This window comes from Triturus cristatus, chromosome 4_2 (genome assembly GCF_964204655.1).
Source record: "Triturus cristatus chromosome 4_2, aTriCri1.1, whole genome shotgun sequence".
Taxonomy (NCBI): domain Eukaryota; kingdom Metazoa; phylum Chordata; class Amphibia; order Caudata; family Salamandridae; genus Triturus; species Triturus cristatus.
This window is the reverse complement of record NC_140586.1, coordinates 334,690,240-334,710,541: the sequence shown is the minus strand read 5'-3', so window position 1 is coordinate 334,710,541 and position 20,302 is coordinate 334,690,240. Positions and strand designations below refer to the sequence as shown.

The following is a 20,302-nucleotide window of genomic DNA, read 5'->3' as shown; positions in this document are numbered from 1 at the left end:
CGATCCCTCACTCCACACCGGCATCCTCCATGTGGCTTAAACCCCATACCATTGGTTTCTTCAAGTGTGGCTGCTGTGGTAACTGTAAATGGGCCGCGAACGGCACCAAGGAATTCAGTAGCTGGAATGGCAGAAAATACAAAATTTCTTGCAATATCAACTGTAATTCCTCTTTTGTGGTCTACATCCTACAATGTACTTGCAATCTCCAATACGTGGGAAGCACGATCAGACCACTGAAGGAGCGCATCAGTGAACACGTCCGTGCCATGCATAATGTGGATGCCAAATACCCTATGGCGTCACACATAGCATCATGCAAAACACAGGGCGCACGGAAAAGACTTTCCTTCTTCGGAATAGACATCGCCAGGAATAATGCCCAGGTGGCAACCGTGAGCTAAGACTGAGACGACAAGAGGCGACATGGATCATGCGTCTTCAGTCGGTGAAGCACGGTCTCAATATCGACCACGAATTACAGTACTTTCTAGGAACCTAATCGGATTTCTTGTAAATTTTAATTGAGGTTTCTCCATGTGCGTCATTGCATTTTTTCTTTCATTTTTTCTTTCTCACAAGTAGCATTGACTATGTTGCTTTCTCATACATGTACTCATTTTTTCTTACATAGTTCCTTGTATGTTTTGGTCATGCCTATTCTCTCAAGTAGAGATCTCTGTTCCTTTCTTTGAGTCTCCATATTCAATTGTTTTTGTGACATATAATTCAGAATGTTGGATTTTCTACTCAATGCCCTCTTCTCGTCCTACAGTGCCATACATGAATTTCACAGTGTTTTCTCTTTATATGTATACTGGATATTCAGTAAGCAAGCACATCATTTTGTCATTTATTAATATGCTGTTTACATTGAACTCCTTGACACTGCCTCTTATTATCCATTTCTTTCTACGTGCATGGCTTTCACAGCCGTTTGTGTCCCGTTTCCAACACGCGTCACCATGACAACGCGATACAACCTCTCCCTCACTTCCTTTTCACTCTATAGCTGCATGCAGCGCGCGTTCTAGTTGTTTTTGCCCCCATTGGCACCGGACCTACTTAAACTTCCGGTGTTTAGACCTCGAGGTTCCAACACCTTGGAAACCGGGAACCCGTTATCCGCGATTTACTCACGCATCGGGTAAGACTCCACCAGCGCCAACCACTATTATGTATGTTATTTTTGCTCAGTACGCTCGGCTCATTCTGCCCCTCTCCTCACTTCAGAGCTTTCACCCGTACCGGAGGATCCACTACCCGTGATCCACATTAATTCTGGTAAGAGTCATTTTCCCGCCAGCCTCACTTATAGTTTCCATACCTGCACATAGGCTCACTGTGCCTTTTTCCACCCTAGAGCGCCCAGCTGATCACCCTAGCTGTCGATTTATCTCGCCGCTCACCTGACCACATCTGATACGGTATAATTTTATACAGCACAGTATTTTCTGAAGCCGCGTTCTCGTACACTATTACAGGTACGGGATTGTTGTTGTTCATTCTACCTTCATGCGGTTTTTCCATTTTTTATCGTGCGTGCATGCTGTCTATTTCCTTCCGATGCTCTTCTTCCTACAACACAGGTTTACAGATTCTCTAGGTGCCCTTTTGGATATACTCCTTTCAACCCCTGTTTTCCATAATTCTAAGAGTTTTTTGTTTCAAGCTTTGTTGCATTCATTATTACATGTTTTAAATTCCCTTTTGTAAAGATGTTCCTTGCACTTACTGCTTTTTCAACACATGATTGTATGCCTATTACATTTTGGTGTGACTATGTACATTCGTCCACACCAGTTCTTTGTGTTCTCAACAAATCTTACGGACTTTTTCCACACTACTTGGTTTTAATTATCTCAGTGTCCGACGCTCATTAACTCACTACCTACATGTTTGTGAATTTATCTTTTCCTTATATTTCCTGTTTTTTTCACACTTGTTGCTAGATTTCACGATCGCTACTATTATTCCTTTTCTTTTTCTGTCTCCCCACCTTATTTTCTCGGTCTTTTTCGTTTTCCAGTTTAAATAGCATTGGGCCTACAGCATGGTGTCTCACTTTAGTATCATTTACGGTTCGGACTCACATTACCCAGTGACGCGAGGTTGACTTTTCCTTCCCCACGTTTTCCATCTTCTTTACTGTATTTCAACACCAGATGTTACCTTCCTCATCCACGAGCACTCCTCATGGTCCATGATCTTTCTCTTTTGTTGAACAGTCACATCCACCCCAACACATAGGGTGGTTTTCTTCTCCTGTCACAAGTGACACACTGCTCTTGTCACTTTCGTTTGATTTTGTCACTTAACTGTACTTGTTAAGTACCAGACCATGTGAACCCATGTGTTTCTTTTTTTGCTTTAACATTTATGATTTATCTTCTAAAGAATTTTTCTTTGTTTCCATGTCCTTCTCAGCCCTGAAGAGTCATAGCTAAACACAGTGTGACGAAACACGTGTCGGCTGAATGTTCTTGCACCATGTATTGGTCAGACTTTGTTACATATAAAGAACACCACTCTAAGAAATGTCATTGATGTTGATGTTTTTCTTTCAAGAAACCAGAGTCTCTGAGTATTGTTTATTTCGTTTTATATGCTATCAAGATCATTATAGTATTGATGTCCATATCAAATTGACTGTGCAAATAATGCAATAAAGTGCAAATATTGTAGATTAAAATTCATTAAATCATTACATTTATACATATGTAAAAATAGCATACAAAATATTCAAAATGTGCACATTACGCAAAGATGTAAACACAGAAAAAATGTGCAAATTCTGCAGTTTTCTAGATATGGAAATCTAACTTAAATACTATAATGAAGTTTGCTTAGCTGCATAAAATGCAGTTATAATATTTACACAAAAATATATATTAAACGCTTTGATGTTAAAATTATAACTCTATAAACCAAACACTATAAGTTAATTCACTATTGGTTTAGATTTAAAGTCTAAACAGACAAATCAATGAGTCTATGTCAGATAAATGAAGTGAAGAAAATGTGTATCCCTGAATTCTGTGATCTAACACAAACAGGGAAAAATATAAAAAAATATAAATGAAAAAAAGGGGAAAAAATGGGAAATTAAAAACAAAGAAATTCTTGATAGGTTTTCGTGAAAGCAAGCGTGGCATAACACTCTAGAGAAATCTGATCATGAATAGTATATATTAAGATGTTAAAGAAACACGTGCAGATCCTCCGTTGTGTTCAGCCCATTGGGGAATCTGCTATCTAATTCCAGAATAAATTCAGATTCTAGTCTTCTTAGCATTTTATCACGGTCACCGCCTCTTCTTGTTTTTGGAACCGAGGCGATAACAAAATAATTGAGGTATTGTAAATTATTGTTGTGGCAGATCTTAAAATGCCTCGCCACCGGATATGATGCATCGTTTACAATGGCACGTAGGTGCTGAAGAATTCTGACATGGACTGGTTGTCGGGTACTCCCAACATATCTAAGATTGCAAGTACAAGTTAGTACATAAATAGCAAATTCAGTTTTGCAAGTAAAGGATCCACGTATATCAAACAGATCTGGGCTAAATGGTGTGTGATATTGGGTGGTGTTTTTCCCAAATTTGCACGCTCTGCATGTGGAGCAGCGTTTAAATCCCGGCCGGGATTTCAACAACTCCTCCTGCTTTCTTAGCTCAGGAAAATCGTGACAGACATGAGTTCTTAAGGAGGGTCCCTTACGGTAAGTTATCGTAGGCCCATCCGGTAATCTGAGTTTTAAGACTAAATCCGTTTTGAGTACAGGCCAACGTTCTTGGACAATTGACCTAATTTGTCTCGCCCGTTTACTGTAGGCTATAATTAGTCTGGGGGATTGGTCAGTATTAGTAGAATCACTATCTAAAGATATGTTGGATGTAGATAAAAATAGTGATTCCCGAGTTCTGGCTTCTGTTTTAAGAACTGCCTCCCTCAAGACTGATTCCCTATAACCCCTCTGACGGAACCTCTCAAGGGCTTCCATAGTACAGATTTTCAGATCCCTGACTGTACTACATATCCGTTTAAGCCTCAGTAATTCTCCAAACGGAATATTGTCAATAACATGTCTAGGATGTGCACTGCTGGCATGAAGAATATTATTGCCAGCAGTGCTTTTCCGATAGAGTTTAGTGGCCAAATGATCATCATGTACAAACACTTTAACATCTAAAAATTCTGCTTCACACTTGCTGATAGATGAAGTGAATCTAAGATTCTCCTGATTAATATTAAGAGCACTGATAAAGTTGGTTGCACTTCCACGATCCCCACGCCACAAAATAAAAACATCATCTATGAATCGAATCCAAAGTACCACATGCTTGTTGTAAATATCATTGTGTGTTTGCCTGAGGACAGGCTCCTCCCACCAGCCTACGTGTAAACACGCATAGCTAGGAGAGAAGCATGCCCCCATCGCAACGCCACGTTTTTGGATGTAAATATCACTACCAAACAAGAAAAAGTTGATATTGAGACACCAACTGGTAAGTTCCAACAATAATTTGTTATGATTATAACAATTGATAGGTCTTTTACCCAGAAAAAATTCGAATGCTCTGAGCCCAGATGCATGGTCAATACTTGTATAAAGCGACTCGATATCTAAGGTGATAAATAGCATGTCGTCGCTCCATATAGCATTTTTAATCTTTCTGATAAAATCCCCAGTGTCTCTGATGTAGGTAGGAAGATTTTTCACCAGATCTTGCAGGAAGTAGTCGATATATTCTGTCACATGTTCCGCTACTCCTGCAATAGCAGAAATAATTGGCCTGCCAGGAACTGGGACAACTTGTTTATGGACTTTGGGTAAAAGATACAGTTTGGGTAATATAGGATATTCAACATGCAAAAATTCAAATTCCTGTTTAGAAATCATGCCATCTCTTTTCCATTTCAACAATAACTTTTTTAATGTCTCCTTGGCTTCATTAAAATTGTTGATGGTACTCTTAGAATAGCATGATGGATTATTCAGCTGATTCATTGCTTCCTCAATGTAAGCTTCTTGAGGCCAAATCACCACGTTTCCTCCTTTGTCCGCGGTGGTAACAATGATCCTATGATCTTTACCCAATTTTTTAGTCAGCAATAAATAGTCCTTTTCATGTTGGCTCTTGTATCTTTTTCTAGGTTTTATTTTATGGTACAGTTTCTTGAGATCATCCACAACTACATCTTGAAAAACATCAATTGAGTCCCTTGGCATTGTGGGAATGAATTTTCATTTTGGTTGAAGCCATTCTAAGTTCCTCCTGTGTGGATATCATGTCATGATCATTAGTGTCATTAGTTGCCAATTGATGCAGCGCCCAAAAAGTTTTTGTGTCTCTAGCTGGTAAGTTTAAAGGGTTCATTATAGCAACAGTATTCATAGGTGGATCCTTTTCATTTGGGCCCTCCTTGATACAGAAGAACTTTTTTATTTTCAATTTTCTGATGTACAAATAAATGTCAACTCTCGTTTTTGTATAGTTGAAATCCGAAACCGGACAATATGTCAATCCAAGACTTAAAAGTTGTTTCTCGGCTTCGCTCAGGGTGATTGTGGATAGATTTATAATTGCATTATTGTCTAGTGTTTTTTTCGCCAGTATTGCTTTTTTTGTTTTTTGGGCGATTTTATATTTTTTCTGACTTTCACCCCTCCTTTTGTTGATTCTTGCTCTTTTTGCTGTTGTTGACCCTTTTGTGGTGGTTTGGTCCGAGGTCGAAGTGTCTGGAGCCTGTCCGACACTAAAAAATCTACCTCTTCACCCAAATCAAGAACAATAGTATTGGGGTCCCATGCGCTACAGCCTTCCTCATCCGATGAAGGCCCACTCGTTAGTGATTCAATGTCACTTGGTTCTGGATTTGTATTATTCTCTTCATTCGCCATCGCAGAAGTCGACGCTGCTGCCAGACTCATAGGCTTCGTTGATTTTGCCTGTTGTACCGGTTGCGCAAATTTGGTTCTTTTGGCATTATCAAATTTTCTGGCAAAGGTATAAATTCGGCCCTGGGCATAGTCCTCCTTATCACGGGCGAATTTATATACCTTGCGCGCCTTGATTTTTTCTTCCTGCTTGGCAAGTTTTACATTTATTTGCTTCCGTGTTTCAGTAATTATATCATTGGGCTCAAATTTTGCCAGTAGGTCATTAATTTCCTCAATTTCTTTCATTAGCACCTCTCTGTCAATGCTAGCATATTTAACTAGAATTTGCAGTAGTTTCGCCGAGGATTCTAGATTTGTATGCCCCGATTCTTTCAGCATGTTCGGATTAGGCTTCTCATAACTTGGCGCCAATAATATACGGAGCCCACGAGGTACGCGTTTCTCCTCCAAATACATTGTTAATGATTTGTGTTCCCACCACTTCGACATTTCCTGATACATATTTTTCTCCAATCTTTTCAGCGCCGCTCGTATTTGGCTCTCATCTGTGTTCTCACCCACACTCTGCTGAGCAGTTATTTTTTCCCGAGTTCATCATTATTTTAGGTAGATTTGAATAGAGTGCAGCCGCCGCCGCTTCTCTGCCACGAAGAATTTCATCCGACATTGTGATGAAACACTCGAATTGCTTAATAGTATATCAGATGTTTTCGACCTGAGCAAAGCTCGCTTCCAGGCTTCTAACGCTGTGTGCCAAAAACAAAAACAAAACCACCCCACCGTGTCAATAGCTACGGTTCACTCCCCGCAAAGGTTACTTTTGTTGCAAGACGTCGTTTGATGCTGAAAATGACGCCGCTCATAAATCACCTCCGCCTGATGTCATCAGTGATGTCATGAGTGATGTCACTGACCATGTCATGAGTGATGTAATATGTGACGTCATCAGCAGTGCATTGCGGGCGCGCGAGTTATAGTTAGCTGAACTAACTATAACGGGGGAATTTCAATGGTTTTGTACAAGTGAAAAGTCCAGCTAACTATAACACCCCTGAAACCTATGTTTTTTTCAGTGAATTTCTGAGGTTTTTTTAAATGCTGATTCCTAACTATAACGTGCCTGAAACCTATGTTTTTTTCTGTGAATTTCAAAGGTTTTTTAAATGCTAATTTCTAACTATGCCTAAAGAGATAGGACATGTGAAGAAAGAAGAAAAAATGCACAGAAAGAAAAAAAAGAAGTGCAGAAAGAAGCAACAGAAGTCCTCAAAGACGAAGAAAAGTGCAGGAAGAAGGATAACGTGCAGAAAGAACAAAAAGAAGAGCAGAAAGAATCCTTGTTGCAAAATCATCCGGTACCCTCAACTTTTTCAGACGGATACTGGTGGTAACTGAGTCTGACTAACCAGTCCTAGAGCCAGTGCCATGTTAAAAGACACTTAGAATACAGTGAAAACACCTACATACACTAGGGAACATTATGCGTTGGGGTCCCCCTGTGATTAGCATGACCTCCTCTGTAAGCCCCTAGTATACAATAGGGCAGGGGGATTAAAACTACCTCTTAAAACAGGCCACAGGGCGTTTTTGCACACGTTAACTCAGGCCCCGTCCCCTCCCTTCACCACTTTGTAAACACGCCCTGCGTCCGTTTTTAGTTGGGAGATTAAGTTCATTTGAATCCTGAGGGTCCCTAGGGTCCACTAGCCCACCAGGTACCTCCAGTAAGTGTCACAGAGCTGCGTTGCAGAGAGGTGTAAAAAGTGGCACAGCCTGGACCACCTCTCTGAAATGCAGCTCAGTGGCGCTTACTGGAAGCACTTGGTGGGCTAGTTAGCCCCCAGGGGCCCTCAGTATTGAAGGGAAATTATATCCCCAATTTAAAACGTGCCATAGTGCGTGTTTGCACACGTCACCTCAGGCCCCGTCCCCTCCCTTCACCACTGTGTAAACGCGCCCTGTGGCTGTTCTCAGTTGAGAGATTAAGTCCCCTTGAATCCTAAGGGTCCCTAGGGTCAAACTAGACCACTAGGTACCTCCAGTAAGCGCCACAGAGCTGCGTTGCAGAGAGGTGTAAAAAGGGGCTTGGCCTCAGAACACCTGTCTGCAGCGCAGCTCCCTGGCGCATACTGGAGATGCCTGTTGGGCTAGTTGGCCCTCAGGGATCCTCAGTATTGAAGAGGAATTAATTCCCCAACTTACAACTCGCCAGGGGGCGTGTTTGCAGAGTGCTGCAAGGAGGGGGCGTGGCCTCCGGCACGATGCCAGTCTTATTTATTTTAATTTTTTAAGAAGGGGGGCTGTGTGGTTCCCCTTCTTATTCTAATTTATTGGCCCTGATGACCCCCTCCCCCAGGGCCGGCCACTGTTTTTTAATATTTAAAAAAAATATATATTTATAGACACACCTAGGACATGCTGGACAAACCGTACGTACCTATCACCATGACGATTTGAGTGATATTCATTAAAAGGCGACTATGCATACAATGAATCCACGTGGAATGTATTTACACCACTAGTGAAGCTCTGACATGTCTGATGCCCTACCGTGCCTAATCCCGGTAGACACCCTTGTCGTTTATTTATACAAACATGGGTAGCTATTGACGGGCACATTTAATACACATGCACACCAAGCCATTCAAAGGGGATTCGACAAAAATTCGACCAAAACTATGTAAGAAACCCCCCTCACGGTTAATAAAACACACATCCACTGCCGGATGTGTAATACTTTTTATTTTACTCTCTGGAAAGGGGACGAACATCACTTGAGAGTCACAGCGCGCTCCTGGCAGAGCCCAATGCTGTGTTACACCCACCATTGCCTGCCGAGTGCCACACACCTCTGTGTTGTATTCCACCAGCTAGTGCATATGCTATGACACTCTCTAGCCCATGTGCACTGTAACACCACCCCGTGAATATGTCATGCCACACTTGTCTTCGCACGGGTTATATTGCCCCATCTAACGTGCCTTCCTCGATGCCTATGTTATAACGCACAGTGCTATGCCATACATATTACAATCTGGGATCCATATCTTTGTCACAGTGCATATGCAACGTTACACTCCCCAGCACATATTTTATATTACAACTTTAGAGACTAGTTAGGTTACACAACACTGCCCTGTGCATATTACACTCCAAGGCGCACATCGCATAGCACGCGCTAGTGCCTGTGCTATCTCGCGCTCTCCCAAGAATCGGTCATTGCGCACAATGTATTGCATATTATATTTCACGCCCGATTCATCTTATATCACACTTTTTGGTGCATAGTTTATACCATACACTATATCTAGTTTTCATTTTCAATCGTGCTCTCAGGACTATGTTCTATATAACACTGTGTTCACCTACCCTTTTCACGGGCATTACATTTTGCGATACGGGGTGGAGGGTCAGGGGGTGTTTCTGCCAAGTGAGCCCGGAGTCACAGTCACAAACGTCCTCTTCTTCCTGAATAAAAGTGAGATTATGCTGCATACTTGTTCATATTTTAAGTAGTTCGCACAGACACACGTTTTAAAAACAATAAAGTTCCTAATACCCGCCTTCTCTGAACAGTTAGCTTGCTGCCCCATCCCCCTCCTCCCTATCCTCTGTTGTGTGAATCCATGGACTAGCCTCCTCCCTCCTGCCATGCATGGTCTGATGTGCTGCCACTGTCCTCAATTTAGTATGATGTACCAGTCCCCTCCTCCTGTCCTCCATTGCCCAATTCTATGCCCCATCATTGACCTCCTGCTTAAACTCTGTGCTTAGCTTGCTGCCTCTATTCTCATTCCCCCAGCCCTCCGATGTCTTTGTGCATGCCCCTGCTCCATCCTTTTTGCCCACCATGTTCCATGGACCTGCCACTCCTATCTACTCTGAGTGTTCTGTTGAGCTGCAACTCCCCTCCCACCTGCCTAGCATTGTCAGCTGACTGTAACCTGTCCCTGCCACCTCCACCCTGCCTGTCCACATGCCATGCCCCTATCCTCTTCCTCCTGTCCTACATGGTCCATTGTACTGCCACACCCTTCTGCCCTCCCTGGTCTGTTGTGCTGCAACTGCTCCTCCTGCCTGCCCCGTGCGGTCTGTTGTGAGGCCCCTTCCCCGGAACTTTCTTGTCTGTGCACAGGTCCTGACCCTCCCGTCTATCCTCCATCGTCCTTTGTGCATGCCCCTGCACCCTCCTTCTTGCCCATCATAGCCATTGTGCTGCCACTAACCCTCCCACTTGCCATGCATGGTCTTCTGTGCTGCCATGGCCCCTCCCACCTTCCCTGTGTGGTCAGTTAGCTGCCCCTGACCCCCTCCCACCTTCCCTCCATGGTCTGTGTGTATGCCATCACAGTCTCACTGTTGCTCTTCATGGTGTGTCTTGCTTCTAGTGCCCATCCTGCCTGACCTCCATGGCTATCTTGCTGCTCCTGCCCTGCCCCCTTGCCCCCAGCCCTCTGTTTACATGTGCAGACCCCTACTCTCTCCCTCCTGGCTTGTCTGTTCCATTGTAATGCCCCTGATCCGTCCCTCCTGCCCTTTATGGTCTGTTATGCTGCAGCTTTCTATCCTGGCTGTCCATTATGGTCAGCTAGCTACCATTGCCTCTTGTCCCTCTGTTCTCTGTTGTCCATGTGCATGGTCCTGTCCCCTCCCTCTTGCTTTCTATGGATTGTTGTGCTGCACTCCCGTCCCGCATGCCCTGTGTGGTGTATTGTGCTGCTGCAAACCCTGATGCCTGCCCTGCAGGGTCAGTTTGGTGCACCTCTCCATGTCCCTCCTGTCCTCTGTTATCCAAGTCCATGTCCCTACCCCATTTCCTCGTTACAACAAACAATTGATGGACGGAATGCTGACAATGCAGACATTCTCCCCCAGTCAAGAGATCTGGGTTAAATCCATCGTTCTTTTGCCCACTACACCACCCCAGTTTAGACATGGCCATATGCAAATCAGTCTTGACCCTGTGCCTCATGGGAACAGTCCAGCCCGAACTGCCAAGCCATGTCTTCCCTGGACCGGAATCAAGCATCCTAGGACCGGTTTCTGGCTATCAGCCGTCATAAGCCAGGATAGCTTGACTCCAGTGGCGTAGTGAGCACGGGTCCCACGTCTGGGAATACCCATCCCACTTAGGGCGAAAAGCGTTACAACAAACAATTGATGGACGGAATGCTGACAATGCAGACATTCTCTCCCAGTCAAGAGATCTGGGTTAAATCCATCGTTCTTTTGCCCACTACGCCACCCCAGTTTAGACATGGCCATATGCAAATCAGTCTTGACCCTGTGCCTCATGGGAACAGTCCAGCCCGAACTGCCAAGCCATGTCTTCCCTGGACCGGAATCAAGCATCCTAGGACCGGTTTCTGGCTATCAGCCGTCATCAGCCAGGATAGCTTGACTCCAGTGGCGTAGTGAGCACAGGTCCCACGTCTGGGAATACCCATCCCACTTAGGGCGAAAAGCGTTACAACAAACAATTGATGGACGGAATGCTGACAATGCAGACATTCTCCCCCAAGTCAAGAGATCTGGGTTAAATCCATCGTTCTTTTGCCCACTACGCCACCCCAGTTTAGACACGGCCATATGCAAATCAGTCTTGACCCTGTGCCTCATGGGAACAGTCCAGCCCGAACTACCCCTCTACCCCATTTCCTTCCATGATCCAATGTACCATACTTGCGAACATTTTGAACTTGGTAAGAGGGAGATTTTGAAAACAAACTGGGGTATTGATTTTCCCCTTTGAGTTACATTGAAAAAGAGGAGATTGTAGACAGGAGACAGATCAAATAAAGCCCATTTGAGCTTAAAAACATTGGACGTTTCCTGGCTGAATCGGGTCTGTTGGCATGTATGGTTGTACTACCATTGCCTCTTCCTTCTGCCCACAATGGTCTATTACATTGCCACAGCCTCTCTTGCAAGTCCTGTATTGTTGGTTTGTTGCCCCTGCCCCCCTTTCCACTGCCCTCCATAGTCTGTTGTGCTGCCACGGCCCTTCCTGCCTGCTCAGTGTGGTTAATTGTTGCCTTTGCACCCTTCTACCTGTCTTCAATTTTCAGAGTCCGTGCCCCTGGCCTTTGCCTCTCAACAGTATCCTAATGAACAACTAGATTGCTAACATTCTATATTTATTACAAAAGTGTGGAACGCCTGAGGTCATCTTGATGTAATCAAAACTGTAATACCTAGAGCATTTCCTTTAGAAATTACATATATGAGAGGGTCTTATTGGCATCAAAATTATGGTCAGTGCTCTAAAAGACTAAAATAAGGACATATTTTCTGAGTTTTCAAATAGCGACAAAGCACTTTTAAATTATTTGTTATCTTTATGTTTTTTTATCCAGTTGACCACTTGATTAAATGTTGCACTTAGGGGAGAGGATGTGGTGTTACTTCCAGAACTGCAGACTTTGCAACTGGGGAACCAGGTTGGAGTTTCTGCTTCAGCTCGACATTCTGTGATTCTGGTCAAATCACTTAGTCTCCCCATGTCTACAACCAAAATGAATTTGTTCTTGTGTGATGTAACCAATGCTCATGTAAAGCACTCCAATACCTGACAAGTCTGCACTTTATAACACAGCAAAAACACAAAATAATAAGTGTTTTGCACACTTCTGTCATTGGGCTATATTTGGGCTACATCTGGGTGATTTTGGGCTACATTTGGGTTCTTTTGTCTCCGGTGGCCATCTTGGGAGATTTATTTGTTATGAAGTTTCCTAATTTCCTCATGTACTGCAGTCTCCTCAGTAGGAAATGCTTTCAGATTTTTACTTTGATTCCATCATGAAGGTATTCAGATATATCACACATTTGCCATAAATTCTGAAAGTTAGCACTCTAGTTGCTCATTAGATCACTGTAGTAAAACTACTGTTCACCATGGAAGTCTGCTCCTGGTATTAAAAGTGCATGTTTCAGTCTGGATGTCAGAATTTTTTAATGAAATAGAAGAGGATTTGAGAAGTCACTCAAAATGTGCCCTCATTTTCTTTCTTCAGCATTAATCATAATTTCTATGGCAAAATGAATCCCCTCATTGTGTTCCTTTTTAAATTAAATGTTTTAAGTGTTACCAGTTTATTCCAATCAAGATGGCTTCAGGTGTGCCATACTTTTGTCATAATGAAGACAGTAAGCGCTCTAGTTGTTTTTAAGAACACTCTGGGACATTCTGTCATTGGGCTATACTTGGGCTACATCTGGGTGATATTTGGGCTACATTTGGGCTCTTTTGTCTCTGGTGGCCATCTTGGGAGACTTATTTGTTATGAAGTTTCCTAATTTCCTCATTTACTGCAGTCTCCTCAGTAGGAAATACTTTCAGCTTTTTACTTTGATTCCATCAAGAAGGCATTCAGATGTGTCACACATTTGCCATAAATTCAGAATGTTAGCACTCTTTTTGCTCATTAGATCACTGTAGTAAAGCTACTGCTCACCAGGGAAAAATGCTGCTGGTATTGAAAGTGCATGTTTCAGTCTGCATGTCAGAATTTTTTAATGAAATAAAAGAGGATTTCAGAAGTCAAAATGTGCCCTAGTTTTTCTTTCTGCAGCACTAATCATACTTGTTATGGAAAAATGAACCCCCTCATGTTTTTCCTTTTTAAATTAAATGTTTTAAGAGTTACCACTTTAATCCAAGCAAGATGGCTTCAGGTGTGCCATATGTTTATCATAAGTAGGACTGTTCGCGCTCTAGTTGTTCTTTGGAACACTCTGGGAAGCTGCAGTAGAACACAAAGGAATCAACTGACAGTCTCTGCCCTTGTTGGATGTACATGTTTTACTGAGAATGTCAGACTTAATTCTCACATGACTGAGAAAGATAATGTGAATTTACAGAAAATAAGCTCTCAGTTTAGCTTATAGATCACCTTCCAAACCTCTGTGGGAAAAGCATGAGAAAATATTTTTCTCTCAATCATGATATCCCAGCAGAAGGCTTTTTCACATGGTGAAATCACCTTAGAACATACCACAATTCCTAAAATGAGTATGGTACCATCAACAAATGATTTTTAATGTAACCAAAGTCTTAAAACCTTCTATTAACTGCAATGCTTTTTAATGAGGTGCTATCATGTATATTGGTCCCAAGATGGCTGCCAACACTTCTTGGATGAAGTGCTGACAGCCAATCAGATCTCAGGACGAGATGTGTGGTTAGGCTCAGCCCACATATATATATGATTTTACTTTTGATTTTCTCAGGAACTACTGAACAGATTGACACCAGACCTGCAAAAGGCACTTCCCTGAGCTGAGGATTACCTCTCTGCCAAATTTCAAGTAATTCTGTTCAGCCGTTCGGGCTGTACCTTGGACTAAAGGTCCCTATGGAAAATTGCATGGGGAAAACGCGTTTTGGGACCCCCCTTTTTTCTCAGCCCACGCTTGACGAATCCCCCGAGACTTTGAGGGTAGGAGCGGAGCGCCCCACCTATTTTGAAAATTTCGCGAGGATTCGTCAACCGGCACCAAAGTTATTCCAAATAGAATGTTGCGGATTTCCTATGGAAACACGGTCCTAACTATAACTATCTACTGGCGACCGCCAGTAGAATATGAATATGAATATATATATATACACATAATATATATATATACATATACATATATATATATATATATATATATATATATATATATATATATATATATATATATATATATTATGTCCCAAACAACGTGCTGATCTAGCACCACAGGTACACAGACACCAAAGATACGTGCTTAATCCGTTTTTAGGTCTCGCTGAGTCAGCGCACATGCGCTGCTCTGCGAGACCTTTAGTAGGTGAGTTTTTAAAGTGCTACTGGATGGCCTAGCGCTTCCGTTCACGTGAGCGTGCACGCGTGCAGCCGGCCGCCATCTGTCTTTCACCCTCGTGCTCACTTTCGCAAAAGTAAAGAAATAGAAAAAAACATCCATTTCTTTACTTTTGCTATAATCGCGGAACCCGCGCTTTACTTTTAATGTTCAAAGTAAAGCGCCGGTGCCGCGATGCTTTTTACATGCTGCTTGTTGCATGATTTAGACGTCATCTTTTTTCAGGGATCACCTCGTGCACAGGCTCTTAGAGCCCAGCAAGAGCCTCTTCTCGGCTCCAGCTGGGCTCTCCCTATTGACTTGTTGGCTCGTCCACCTCTACTTCTGGGCTGTTTTCTCGGCTTGCTCCTTCAGGTTCATCTATTGTAGCAAGGACAGCCCTGTCACTCACATGGAACTGAATAAGCAGTCCCAGAAATCGATGATGAAAATTTTAATTCCATGCCAGGAAACAACATCTTCTGCACTTGAAACCGGGACTTGGTTAAGAGGGAAAGCTATTAAGACCAACGAACAAGTTCCCGTTCTTGGAGCAAGGGCACCACCTGCTGTCCAGTTTGTTTGTCACTAATGTTTATTTACATATGTTAATTGTTCACGTTTTCAAATGCAATACTGACACGGCAGACTCCTGCACTTACAACGAGTCAAAGCAAAATAAAATATGCTGTATGGCAATAACAATCACATTCCCACGGGAGGCGCTACGTACCCGTCCCAGAAGGTACTACTTTTGTAGTCAATGCCAATTTACTACAAGAAGAACATCCCCGTTATAACCGATATTGAACCCATAGGTTGTGTCTAATGGAGCGGTATGATATATTCGTGGGTCCGTCAGCAGTAAACAAGGGGAGGAGGGCGCTAGATCCTCTGAGGCTACATAAGTAGTACTGACAGCTAGTTTCATACCCAGCAGTGTCCTGCACTCACACAGTTTATAAGTACTGTAAATAACACAGTCATTCAACATTCCTCCTGGGGTGCAAGAGGCTTTGTCGTGGGAGCCTCAAAAGCCTGGAACAATCTTCCCCTTCATATTAAATCCATGCCAAATCTGCTGGCATTCAGGAAATCGTTAAAAACCTGGCTTTTCATGTACTGCTAAAAACATTTGGCTTAATTTCTTTTGCGGTCTATACAGCTAACGCCAAGACGCCCATTGGCATTCGAGTGCTTAACAGAACTACCTAATAAAACATAACCAAACTCGATAAACGCAAGAGTATCACAACTATAAATGCACAAGCTATGTTTCTGGCCCAAAAAAGCAGCACTTGCCGAAGCTCCAGCTTCCCATTAAAAACAAAACAAGACTATCATGAACAAGCATTGGCATAGCCAAAAGGTCTCGCCTTTGGGACCTTCTAAGTGTTTAGCCATACAACAGTTGATGTTGTTGCACCAAGGATATTGTACTGCATAACTAAATACTTATAAGGTGCCAAAGGCGAGACCTATTGGCTATACCAATGCTTGTTATTTCGCTTGACATGGCGGTATGATGCATTTCGACCACCGCAGGTGGCCTTGCTCACATACTGCAACGCGCTACAGAGACAGCTGATGTATTCTATTTCCGCACCATGTGACTCATTGTGATCATAGTAGTGAAAAACAGACTACTTTTTTGTGAACTCACGGACACTCAAATAATCTTGCTGATACATATGTGATAGCCTAGTCTCCTAAAATACATTGATAAAAACCAATTCAAAATCACAAATATATAATTATAAGTCCTGTGTATTTATTTCCTAGTTTAGCATTAATGCCTAGTTGTAGTTCATCAATTCTGACGTGTCGCTAATAACACATGTTTATTAAACACAGTTACTTTTCATTCGTATTGATAAGGATACATGTGTCATCGTAAAAAAATAATAAAGACCACAACAAGAACTGGGGACATAAATACAGTTAAATTTCATGTTAGAAATATTGTGATATAATAGATGTCATGATATTTCTCTGATAATAGAAGCATTGCTCTAAAACAGTCACATAAATATCAGTATAAATACATGCATTATAAAATCATATAAAAAAGCATTAAAATCCGTGGTTACACCGTCCTAGTCTGTAAAGAGAGTAGTGCATAAACGCATAAACCTATATTATAATTTTTCTACACACACACACAACCCTCCCCCTCCCCCCTAATCAACCAATGATTGTGAGAAGACTGGAAGACTACCTATTCAACTGTGAGAGGATGTGGCATTCAACATTATGGAGCGCAGTTGGTTATACTGTTTCTTGTACTCACATGTACCCCAGAAGGCTTTAGATAAGTATAGCCAGCGGCATAGAAACTATAGATGCTATCCGGTTTCTTCAAGAGGTGTTTAGTTGGGAAGGTACCCCCAGAGTCGTTGTTGAATGATAATGGGGTGCAACTTGTTTATAAAGGAGGGGAAGAGTTCCTAAACTAAAGAGGAATTTGACATTAGTATGCTTTATGTCATCCTGAAGTGAGCAGGACGACTGAGAGACTGAGCAGAGTATTTAAAATTTTAAAAAAACAATACAACTTGCAAATTCCAATTGAAAGGATTGGAGGGAAAAAGTGAAACTCAGAATACAAAGGTAAAGGTTGACTCCTTATTCTATTACTGGCAAAATTATTGTTGCTGTGTTCCGGAGAAAGAACCCTGGCATGAAGCTGAAATCGGCACAGGTAAATAGGAGAAATGATGTGCCTGGCAATGAAAGTGTCATTGGGGAAGAGTATGAAAAAAAGAATGAGAAAGAGGAAATAAATATACTCATGAACAAGTTGGTGGGACTGTAAAAATTAAGTATCCAGTACGCGAAGGTGGTTGGTCGAAATATTCAAGGCAGAATAGGGTTACGATATTGCTTCCCAATACTGTGAAAACATAAGATTTCAGGATATGGAAGAAGTGGTAAACAGCAAAATTAAAGAGAATGTTTAAAATGGTATGAAAATTAATTGTAAGGTACAAAGTTCACTCAGGAGTCAGAGGTTGGTTAAGAAACCAGGTCATCTGTCAGACTACATGTGAAGTTTATTATTCTGACTATGTGTAAATGGTTATGGTTTCTTTTTAAATACACTATTCTACTCTTCTATAAATCACATAACTGATGAATACTTTCAATTCAGTTTAGTTTATTTCAGATGCAACATCCTTAAAAACACACATTTACATAAAATAATTACATTCATTGCATACAGTCCACATCAAATTTAACATCAAGTATAATATATAACACCAACAATTCATTTTATCCAGATACAAAAATTCACTAAGTATTACACATAGAAAAAAAGGTCAGTGATAAATATTAACAACTTGTGCATCGTCAAGCTTACACTGTATTGTGGGGTAGGAATTTCTTTCGTATAACCCACGCAGAAGATACAAATTTTGCAATGCTATTGGTGATTACATTATCCGTGATAGTTCGTAAAATTCCCAGCCCTGTTTCTTTACTTATTAAAAATTATGTTTTTATTAGAAAGGGAGGTGTCTGGTACCTGATAGAGTTTATGCAAATAATAATGTTCTATAATCTCTGAATTTATAGAGAGCACGGAGAGGTTTCAGCGGTCTGTGCTGTGACCAGACTCGATGAGAGCCGCTTGGTGGATTAAGAATAAACTAATTTTGGATAATCCAAAATCATACTCAGTACCAGTTATAGTCTTTTCTACAGCAATTATTACCCACGACTCAAACTGGGTTCACGAAGGGAAGGCTAGCCAACGGTTACATGAGGCTATTTTGCCATGTATTGGAAAAAGCTGAACTACTGGATTCCCCAGCAATAGCACTGGACACACACAAAGCTTTCAACATGGCATTGTGAACTTTCCTGAGTTCATTGTAAATTCAATTTAAATTGATGGTCTTTGACCTATATACCCAACCAACAGCATGCATCAGATTTAATGCTTTATTATTTGGCAACTTTAACCTATCACAGGGCACCCCGCAGGGATGTCCCTCTTGTTCTTACTGGCGATGGAGCCTTTAGTGGTGGCCATCCTTTTAAACCCAACCATCAAATGAAGAACATTCCCCTATGGGCTCTTTTGTGAATACACCTCCCAGAAGAGCAACAGAGCATCCTACTATGCTAGATGCCAGTAGTGAACTAGGGGTGCGGGAACACAGAAGGCCAGAGAAGAGCAATAGTAACAAAAAGAACAGGTAAAGGAGACTAGTTGGATCAGTGTTTTCCATATGGGTGGCAAACAGAGACTTGAAAGGACTAGTCATTCCTTTTGCCATGGTGTTCAACATTTCTACAATCTAAGCACATTTGAAATTATATGATGTTAACAATTATTCATAGGGAGCCCATTTGTAGCTAAGTTTACAGCTATTCAGTGGAAAGCATATATCCTGAGATGCCAGAGCGGAACTAACCAATCTTTTTGGGAGGACAGCTTCTCTGGGAAATGCCAAGTACCTTGATACTGGAGACTGGTTCATTTAGAGCATGTGGTGAAATCTCAAGTGCAAAAAGGGAAAACATCAATCAAAATGAAGATCTCTGCAGACTACAATGCACCAGGATTCAAAAATAGATGCACACTCCCAATACACATACCCCCCTACCTGTATTAAGAGGAGAGGTCCCATCTGAACCTCCTACTGCATAGAGGAAGCCACCTAATACTGCCACTGCCACGCCCAAGCGCCTTGTACTCATGGATGCCACTCGAGTCCACTTGTTCTCTTTTGGGTCATATCTGCAGGCAGACAGAAAAAGAAACTATATAGTTGGATTTTTTAACCAAAAAAAGGCACACAAATTTATAAATGTACATTTCGGGCAGGTAGTTGGATCGTGGTGCTCTAGAAAAGCAACTCATAACCGAGCTTTAGAGTCAAACTTAGTTGGAGTGGTCTGAGCATATAGTAGATGATGCATGCTTTAAAGTCGCTGGATGGGGCAGACATACCTTTCAATGAGACTGATGCATGCACACAGTAGCTTTTTGGTTGTGAAGACATTCAGACAGACAACACTGCAACAAAGACACCGTCACTCATGGAGAAGTTAAAAGAAATTGCTCAGCGTAAACAGCACTTCAAACACTCACATGACAATACAGAAGATCACCTGGCTTAGCAGACAACACCACTGCTTCCTTCATTTGAAAAGCAAGAGCATGAATCCCCAATTCAGTGGCCAGCATAAAGTCTAGTTTCCAAGTGCAATGAATATATTTACATATGGATTAAAATGGTCTAATTACCTCGTCCCCTAAATAATCTAAAACAACCAAAACTTATTGCAAAGATTTTCATATAAGAGCACCACTACACTTAAAATGGTGTTTTAACCAGAGGTGCTTCATGATGATGGTTCTGTAAATTTCTAAAATGAGAGGGAGACATTTAGCATCTGCTACCTTAGAATACTCTCATTATGCATGGCATCGCAATATCTAAAACAAGCCTTATTTTAAGGAGTGAGGACTGATCACATTGATAAGCTCAAACTAAACAAGAGCAGGTAAGGAACGATATAAATAAGATGATTCTGTTTGAGAGTGTATTGCCG

The 20,302-nt window shown here is 41.8% G+C and overlaps 1 protein-coding gene across 2 annotated transcripts in view; it reads right to left on the bottom strand.

Moving 5' to 3' along the window:
- KLHL20 (kelch like family member 20) overlaps positions 1 to 20,302 on the bottom strand; it is a 391,295-nt gene that overhangs the window by 79,977 nt on the left and 291,016 nt on the right. For both annotated transcript variants that reach the window (XM_085601720.1, XM_085601719.1), the window contains exon 9: positions 19,351 to 19,484. In XM_085601720.1, the coding sequence (XP_085457846.1) occupies positions 19,351 to 19,484 (134 nt within the window). The remainder of the gene's footprint in view (positions 1 to 19,350; positions 19,485 to 20,302) is intronic.